General features: G+C 40.1%; 1 protein-coding gene across 5 annotated transcripts in view; it reads right to left on the bottom strand.

Annotated features, from left to right (window-relative positions):
• Positions 1 to 10,058, bottom strand: part of LOC145462388 (A-kinase anchor protein 10, mitochondrial-like) — a 77,106-nt gene that overhangs the window by 9,442 nt on the left and 57,606 nt on the right. For all 5 annotated transcript variants that reach the window (XM_081445899.1, XM_081445902.1, XM_081445901.1 and 2 more), the window contains 3 exons: positions 4,475 to 4,619; positions 3,814 to 4,052; positions 155 to 240 (listed from right to left, as the gene is read on the bottom strand). In XM_081445899.1, the coding sequence (XP_081302025.1) occupies positions 155 to 240; positions 3,814 to 4,052; positions 4,475 to 4,619 (470 nt within the window). The remainder of the gene's footprint in view (positions 1 to 154; positions 241 to 3,813; positions 4,053 to 4,474; positions 4,620 to 10,058) is intronic.

Raw genomic sequence — 10,058 nt, 5'->3', positions numbered from 1 at the left:
AATACTAACAGCTGAGGTTCCCCGCTGTAACCTCACCTATTGTGCATTACCCTAGAGAATTCCAGACAGCTGGATTCCACTGTGATTAGTTCAACATTCTATTAGGGGAGGTATCGCTAGGTTCCAAACTAAAAGACTGGATTTGTTGACATACCTGTAGAGGTACCATTGCCACTGTCTGGCTCAGGCTCAAAGATTGGCTCAAAAATTCCAAACTCATTTACTTTTCCCAGGGATAGTCTGAAAACAATCAAACAATCAAAACTAGTTCCTAAACTAGTGACTAGCATTACCAATAAAAAAAATTACCATTCGATGCATTTTTTCCTTCCTTTTTAATGGCCGACAGACAAACATGTGACGTGGAAGTAACTGCCAACAAATAATGGTCTGCTCGTGTATAGTACCGTCTAATGCGCTTTGCTGCAAATAATATTCTGCTTATGCGTATTCGTAACCATGCTCTTGCGTGAAAAATGGCAGATCGCTACCCTGAGCTGATAGAGAGTGATTTAAATATAAAAACAAACTTGGTGATCAAATGGTAAAACTATTTTTGGCTATCGCAAAATATAGTGATTTGTCAATGCCTCCCAGATAACAATATTTTGCTCAACCTTGCACAATAATTGTTAAATATTGGTTAATCAATGTTTTTTAATATTGTAACTACTAATTTATGGTTGGCCATTCGTTTCAAAATTACGACAGGGTATACGCGGGTTTTTCTGCCGTGTATACGTGTTTACATACGTTACGCATGGGCTTTAAGTCCATATATACGACCGTTTAGATCGTGTATATACGCATTTTTAAAGGGCCACATATTTGGGTAAATTCAAGCGCGGGGATATGCGAAATAAATGCCTAAATATACTCGTCCTACAAGGACCCATATATACGCGTGCTAAAATGCGCGTATATGCGGGTCTCGTAAATTTGGGTTGTATATGCCAGCACGAAATGTGCCTTTTTAAATGAATGGCTGTTCGTGTATGATAGCAATGAAAATTACTTAAACTAAACATCGTCAATATGGCGGCAGTGGTGAAATAGCTTGTCCTGGTTTGTCTGCTATTTAATGTTTGTTACTGCAGTTCCCCCAGTAACTGAACTTCTAGAAACAGTTATGCGTCTTTTGAATGACTGTTCAAGATTTAATTCTCACGCTAATCGTACCATGGCAGAGAACTTGATCGTTCGTCGTGAAGTTGCTGTGGATTCTGTTCACCGTTTAGGACAGAGGTGCCCAAGCAAATGCTGAGAGAATTCTAGCTCTTAAATTGCTGGTGAGACAAATTCAATACTTACTACATAGATGGGAAATGTTTGCAGTTCAGTTTTGAACTTGAGTAATCTCAAACTACACAAAGCATAAGCAGTGGAAAACATTTTTGTAGAGAAAAATTTGTATTTGGGTCAACTTTTAATCCTGGGTTAGCGTTAACCGGCTTTCGAACAACCCGGCCCTGATGATTCGAGAAATAAGACTGACGTGGGTTTTCCAATTCTGGTATCAATATCATGCGAAATAGAAATATCTATGTTCAGCGTCAGCGTGTAAGGGAAAGTTTTTTTCGAACTGACCCAGCAGGGTCTGATTTGAGGTGGTTCAATACCATCACAAGGCGTCAGGGACCTAATTCCCCCTGGCACATTGATGGACTATACTACCTTATCAGTTGGAGGTTTGTAATACATGGTGGTTTTGACAGGGCTTTAGACTTTAAGTTGTGCAACAAACAATTCTGCTGCGACTGGGCTCGCTCTGTTCTTAGCTGCTGTGCAAAGTTATGGATTGCCCTCTAGAGTGTGTTCAGATGAAGGGGTTGAAAATTTAGAGGTAGGAAGAGCTATGCTATGGCACAGGGGATTTAATAGGGGAAGCAAAATTGCTGGGTTGTCTGTACACAACCAGTGAATTGAGCATCTCTGGAGAGAGGTCTTTATTGAAGTCGGTCAGTTCTACATACTACTACACTCTGTTCTACCAGATGGAAGAAAATGGCATCCTGGAATCGACCAGCATAATCGATCTGTCCTGTTTGTATTACATAGTTCTTTCCAGAATTAACAACCAGTTAAATCTCCTAGTTGAGGCATGGAATAACCATACTGTACGCACAACCAATATGGGTGAACGCAGTGATTTTACAAGATATATGTAATACTGGAAATACTAGCTGTCAGGGACACATTTGATGATAACACCCGACCAGATGAATTATCTGGTGAAGACCTAATAGGACTTACACTAAAATCACATTGTTTCCTAAAACTCCCCTTGAGGTATTGATATATCATAGGCTGGATGACCCACTCTTCCATTAGAAGCTGATGCAGTTGGCAAAGCCCTAATGGGAGTACACTGAGGTGCATGAAACTGCTCTTAATGCAAACATTTCCCATCTTAGTAAATATTGCATTTGTCTCACCAGCGATTCTAGAGGCCGTATCCTCTCAGCATTCGCCTTGGTACCTCTGTCCAATGAGTCAACTAAAGGATTAGCCTGCATAGCTTGGACATTTAGCAATTTTTTAAGCAATTTGAGCGCGAGCGCACAAAGCGACAAAGCCGCGAAAACGAGCAGGAACCCAGCAGGCTCCTCGTGGCTACGCCGCATTTGGCGCTCGTTATCGCGGCTTCGCCGCTTTCTTAGCAAGTTCAAATTGCCTAAAAACCGCCAAACTACGCAGGCCACTAAACGATGAACAGAGTAATCCACAGCAACTTCACGACGATTAGCGTTAGGATAAAATATTGAACAGTCATTCAAAACACGCATAACTGTTTCTAGAAGTTCATTCACTGGAGAGCTGCAGTAACAAACATTAAATAGCTGATAGACCAAGACAAGGCATTTTACCACTGCCGCCATATTGACGATTCCTAGTTAAAGTAATTTTCATTGCTATCATACACGAACAGCCATTCTCTTAAAAGGCACATTTCGTGCTGGCATATAAAACATAATTTACGAGACCCTCATATACGCGCATTTTAGCACGCGTATATATGGGTCCTTGTAGGACGCGTATATTTGGGCATTTATTTCGCATATCGCCGCGCTTTAATTTACGCAAATATGTGGCCCATTAAAAATGTGTATATAAGCGATCTAAATGGTCGTATACATGGGCTTGAAGCCCATACGTAACGTATGTAAACAATTATACGCGGCAGAAAAACCCGCGTATAGTAATTTTGAAACGAATGGCCAACCATACTAATTTGCATCCATGTTTTAAAAATCTAGAACAGTAATTATTAGCATACCACCCAATTTTCTTTTAAGCATCACCAATAACAGCAACATTAAAATATGCATTACGTGTTGTAACTACAATCATAGACAAAAGTCTTGGGATAAATTTGATCTTTTGGCGCTTTTGCGCACATGCCAGACGTGAGTCCAACTTCACCTGCCTAACCTCTACCACACCCCTCAAGACTAGTACTTGCAATTTCTCCTGAGTTTTAACATTGTATTGGGTGGGGAGGGGGAACAGCAATGTGTTTTTAAAACTAAAAAATAGATAATTTGTTAAATCACGTAAGTGTTTCAGGGACTTTTGTTCTCGATTGTAGGTACAATCATTAGTTTGTTATTAAGTGGGAAACTTAAGGTCTGTGTGAATTTGGACTGCCTCCTGCATAACATAAGAAACAACAAGACCACAATGAATATAGGACCAATTTTTCCACTGCTAAAAGACAGAAACTTGCCACAAAAATGATGCATGCATACAGATAGTACTGGCTCCCTGGGCCCAAATGTCTTACAACTAACTTTACCTACACCATGAACTTACCCAGGGTTAGGTCTTTGCCAAAGGGCATCTGGGTGTTCCTTAAGATCAACATCAGAGCCAAATGTAGATTTTACCAGATGACTATTTTCCTCACTCTGAGCATCCAGTCCCTGAATATCATCTTCACTGCTAACAGAGGCTGAGAGCACTTGGGAAGAAGGATTGTCTCTAATGGAATTAAACAGCTCTGTAAGATACTTGGAGTACACTTGACTTTTTAGGAAACTTGGAAAAAACACCTGAAATATAATGACAATATAACTAAGTTAAAGATACAATATTGTAGCATATCCCACCCATTGAATGATAAAAACAGGGTGATGCCACAAAGGGGATTTGAGTTGCAGAGCATGGAACTAAATAAAACTTTTATTGTCTTGCAACGTTTCTTCTCGGGGACATCTCACATAAGGGAATACTAAAATATGGTTCAGTAGCTACTCATGAACTCCGTTTGGCAACCTACAGTAAGGGACACCTCCAACTCCGTAAGAGGGTACTGAGTTGGAAATACTTAGTTTTGATCTAAGCCACAAACACACATTAACACTAAAATATGTACCAGTAACCTCTAACAAGGGGCCACTAATCCCACATAATTATGTAAGAAGATACTGAGTTATGGTCCAAATCATTTGAAACCTCACATTAAATGTGTTACCTCCTCAAGAAGACAAAGGACATGTTCCATGGGATAAGTGAAGCATTCAGGTAGAGGTCCACCTTCACGACAAATACTATTCTCTATCTCAATCCTTGTGACATCATCCACACCAAGAGGGACACTTGCTTGCATGGAAAAATACCTATGATGGGTTAAAAAACCACTTGAAATAACTGCTACTAACACTCATCTAGCATGAAACTATGTAATCTTATTTACCAACAAGATATGGCATTTACTTCAACTGAAAAAACCACCAATGTTGTAGACTTTTGAATTAGCATGGAACAGATGGATGAGGGCAGTCACTTGTAGTATTGCTGCTGGTCTAATATTTGAACTTGTCATTTCTTTGATCCTGAACATCCTTTGACTGCCCAAGAACTGAGACTTATGAGTCATATGAAACAACAGTCACGTAATTAGGAAAACTTCCTTTGTCTCAGGAAGCCAGACAGGTAGTTAAGAATGCAAATCAGTGTAAAGGAAATGCATTCTCCCAAACAACCAACAAGTACACACTGGAAAATCCAGAGAAAATCAAACCACATTACTTACAACATGATCAATATTAACAGCACTATGTACACATCCAATTTTCCAACATCTACAGGAAGGATCTGGGGTGGATCTAGGGGGGTTCAGGAGGTTCAGTCAAACCCCCTAAATTAAACTAACTAGTGAGACAATCTCAGATAGTGTAGAGTGCAATTGATAGCTCTAGGACTGTAGTCACACAGGTTCTCGCCCCTGCTCAGTTTACTACCGGTTTGTATTTACCTCGGTAGTCAGCTAGGGCTTCTCCCCTTGCAGAATATAAATGGACACAAACCTTGATAAGATGTTATCTTAGCAGTGTGTATGTTTCATGTGTGTATTTTCATTCAAGGTCCAAAAATTACTTGTGATGACAGCTTTTGAATTTTACTGTGATATTTTACATTGATTTTTGTTCGTTTTAAATTCAATAATGCATTAAAGTAGCAAACATGAAAACTTCACTTTTCATGCCAATGTTTGTAACTTGGTACTTTTGTTTTCCTCGCAAAGGTATACTAGTTGTACCTATCGGTAAGTGCCAATGAGTGAACTGAGTTAGTAAACAAGAGTCGGTTGAATTTTGTAATATTTATTTGGGCTCCTTCTAGTATAACAGGTGTTGAAATCAATTTCTCTTAGTTAATGTTTCAAATTATTGCTGTAATTGAACACAATATTGTTTATTTTTCAACTCAGTGAGTGAACAAAACACTAAACACTTTTTTTGTATTCTTAAAAATCATACTTGTTATACTTCCAGTATAACAATTGTTAAAATCAATTTCTTTTCCCTCGTTCGGCAATTATGTTGGTAAGTACTTAAGTAATTTGCCTACCATTGTGCTTTTTGAGGTGTATACATCTTGGATTTGTTGTGATTGAATCATACAATTGTTAAAGCTGAACAAGACCCAAGTTGTTTTCTGGAATGAATTCGAGTGTCGTTTATTTGATTCAAGGTAATGCTCAGGATTTGTTCGCCATCTGTTCAATGAATTATTTCGGTAAGTAGTTTGTCTGACATTCTGCTTTTTGAAGGTGAATGTAAATAAGTTAGTAAAGGATCAATGAGGTGCATGTCACTTCCATTTGATGCGTTTTCACAGAGTCCTATCTAATGAATTCGAGTGTTGTTTATTTGATTCAGGGTAACGCTCAGGATTTGTTCGCCATCCATTCGACGAATTATTTCAGTAAGTAGTTTGTCTGACATTCTGCTTTTTGAAGGTGAATGTAAATAAGTTAGTAAAGGATCAATGAGGTGCATGTCACTTCCATTTGATGCGTTTTCACAGAGTCCTATCTAATGAATTCGAGTGTTGTTTATTTGATTCAGGGTAACGCTCAGGATTTGTTCGCCATCCGTTCGACGAATTATTTCAGTAAGTAGTTTGTCTGACATCCTCCTTTTTGAAGGTGAATGTAAATAAGTTAGTAAAGGATCAATGGGGTGCATGTCACTTCCATTTAACACATTTTCACAGAGTCCTATCTAATTCCTATTGAGCCATCATAAACGTAATTGTCACCTCACCTCACCTATCTTCTTCACGATCCATTGTGCTTAAGGCTGCACTACTCTTCTTCCACTTGCTCCCGTCCTTAGCCAGAGCTTTCACTTTTTCCCAGGACTTCCAGCCCGCCATTGCCCTCTCTTTCTCCACAGTGCGGCGCCAGGTTGTTTTGGGGCGGCCGACTTTCCTTTTGCCTGTAGGTGTCCAGGTGAGTGCTGTGGCACAGTGATGCTCTCTGGGCATCCTAAGAACGTGTCCTAAAAACCTCCATCTCCTTTTCTTTACTACCATACTCATCTTCGTACATTCTGTTCTTTCGTTAAGCTCATCAATTGATACTATGTAAGGCTAGAATATGCCCAGGCTTCTTTTGAGGCACTGGTATTGGAAGGAGTCTAGTTTTCTATTGTCTTGGACATTGGTCTTCCATGTCTCACTTCCATACAAAAGGACTGACTCCTATTGTACTGCTTTGAGCTCCATATTCTCCTTAGCTTTCTGAACGCTGCTTTGGCCTTACTCAACCTACTATCCATATCTTTGTCACAACCTCCCTCTGTGCTTACAACAGCTCCTAGATAGGTGAAATCCTTGGTTCCTTTGATGGTGTTGCCATTTTGGAACTTGATTGGCTCTGTGTTCTTGCAGTTTTGCCTCATGACTTGGGTTTTGGTCTTACTGACGTTTAAACCTTCTCTCTGGGCAGCTTCTGTGAGCTTGTCTGTCTTCCTTTGCATCTGATGTTGGGTGGTGGAGATCAGAGCAATATCATCGGCGAAGTCAAGATCTTCTAGTTGGTCCATGAACCTCCATCTTATTCTGATGTTGGCTTGCTTGGTTGTCTCGAACATTATCCAGTCAATGGCAAGGAGAAACAGGAACCCAGACATCATGCACCCTTGCTTGACACCTGTTTCGACTTTAAACCACTCAGATGTGTGGCCTCCATCCAGAACTGCACACTCACTATCTTGGTATAGAAGTTGGACTACTCTTATGATCTTTTCTGGTATGCCACATCTCCTCATGATGTCCCAGAGGCTTGGTCAGTGCAACGAGTCAAAGGTTTTCTTGAAGTCAATGAAATTAACAATTACGGGGCCCTCCCACTCACACGACTGCTCGATAATGTTGCGCAAGATGAATATTTGTTCTGTGGTGCTTCCTCCTTGTCGGAATCCTGCTTGCTCTGCTCTTAGCCTCTTATCAGTTCCATTCTTCAAGTGCTCGATGAGGATCTTACCCATGAGCCTTTGACTCTACTTCGAGCCTGATTGACTACAAAGTTCTCACAATGCACGATGAAGGAAAACAAAGGTCATCAGGATCCTAACACGTCACAATAAGTTGAGCAATGGTTGAACGAAAACCTGGTTTCTAAACTTGTCAATGGAAAATGCGCTTCTTCGAATTAAATATAATGAAAAATTAATGTAGGCAAACAAAGTGAAAAATACTCAATGAAAATGTACACAAACAAAGTCAAAATATTCAGGTTTAAGTAAACATCTTAGCTTGCCAAAAAGTCAAAGGCTTGAAGTAGAGTTTGGATTGTTCAGAACAATCTTCACTTTGCTGAAACTTAAACAAAAGGAACTTGCACTAAACTCGACTAAAGTTTGCAGTTAATTTGAAACTGCACATGTCATCTTACATATGCATGGCCGTGCGTTCATTTCGTTCATGATGGCTCAATAGATATCAGATGGTACTAGCATGCGCTATGTTATAATAAAGATTACGCTACAATCATGGACAAAAGTCTTGGGACAAATTTGCACTTGTGGCGCTTTTTCACATGCACCAAACAAACAGTCACGCGTGAATTCAACTACACTTGCTTAGCCCCTCCCCCCACCCCACCTACAATGTTGGACATTCTTCCAGAGTTTCAACATTGTATGGGGTGGGGGGGGGTAGAAACGAATTTTGAAAAGGATAACAGTACTTTTTCAAACTCCGTTTTTAAAACACAGATAATTCATGCAATGACGCAAGTGTCCCAAGGAATTTTGTCCACCATTGTCTGAATTTCGCGTATATGCGCATCTCGTGGGAAAATTCACAACTGGGGTGTTTTACAGGCCTATGTGTTATTGGAACACAACTATATGAACATCTCAGATTAAAATGACATTTCTAAGAACTGTTTTACGGCTTTTCAGAATTTTTTGTTTCTGGTCCCACTGGTAAAGGAGTTGATTTCGGAAGAAATAAAAGGCCTTGTACAGTGTATGTAATCTCAGTGATCATGGCGTCGCTTGATTTGCAAACTCAGTGAATGGTGTACATCATAACGTACAGTCAAGCTGACACATCAAAGTTTCCAACAAGAGAGAACTTTATTCAAGCCATCATAGAAGCGTGGAAGTTCTATGGCATTAATATACTGCACTGGGTAGTATGCATAGAGGCTCATGCTAATTTACACTCTGAAAGCAGTGACGATCTTAACTATTATCATTTCCACATGGCTGTGAAATGAGAAAAGAGAGGTCGGTGGCTACAGGTCAAGAAGTACTTGAACGAAAAATTCACATTCAAGTCCATTTCAGTGATCACCATAATGGTTACTATAGCGCATATAAGAACGTCACCAAAGAAGATACTGAGGCACTACACTCTCTGGGGCACCCTGACTTGACCATGGTACCTAAAACATAGGCAGCTATGGCAGGAAAAAAGCGAAAGGGGAAAGAAGTTTCTGCTGGGATAAAGAGGAAATGAGACGAAGAACGATTGACTGTCTATGACGTCTCTAAAATCATCCAAGCGAAATTGATCACCAGCAGGCTACAGTTGGTTTGCCTCACGACGGCTCAAGAACGAGAAGGGAAGCTGTGTTTCACGCAGTTTATGGCTAATCATTGCCATAAAGCTGTGGACAAAGCCCTAGCTTTAGTGAAAGAATTTTCTACTGCTGAATCGCTGATGGCACGTTCTAAAGAAAACAAGAGTGCAACTCTTAGAAGAAGCCAAAGATGGCGAATGTGTTATGAGGTGTGCAGGACAATGCTTGGAGGCAGCTCTCTAGGTTCTGGCAAACCAAGAAATTATGCCATTGGTTCTTTGTGGAGCTGTGTACGAGGCTCTCTCTAAGGGACGAGGAAAATTCTGCAATATTTACGTCCACGGAAACTCAAACTGTGGTAAGAGCTTTATTCTCTTGCCACTGAAAGTTATTTTCAACACATTTTCGAATTGAGCCATGGGCTCTTTCGCCTGGATAAGGGCAGAGCAAACTGAAGTAATTTTCTTAAATGGCTTTAGGTAGGACCCTGGGCCGATCTTTTGGAGGCGCTTGAAGGAGATGTAGTTCACCTCCCAGCCCCTAAAACGTTTTGTCAAAGGGATTTACAGGAAAAAACCATTTAAACTGTAGAAAAACACTGAAAAGTGACATTTTATTTTCTAACTCAAATTCAGACAATCATGGACAAAAATCTTGGGACATATTTGCACTTGTGGCACTTTTTCAAATGCGCCAAACAAACAGTCACGCATTGATTCAACTACACTTGCTCAGC

This window comes from Orbicella franksi, chromosome 12, assembly GCF_964199315.1.
Source record: "Orbicella franksi chromosome 12, jaOrbFran1.1, whole genome shotgun sequence".
Classification (NCBI taxonomy): domain Eukaryota; kingdom Metazoa; phylum Cnidaria; class Anthozoa; order Scleractinia; family Merulinidae; genus Orbicella; species Orbicella franksi.
This window is presented reverse-complemented; position numbering and strand designations above follow the sequence as displayed.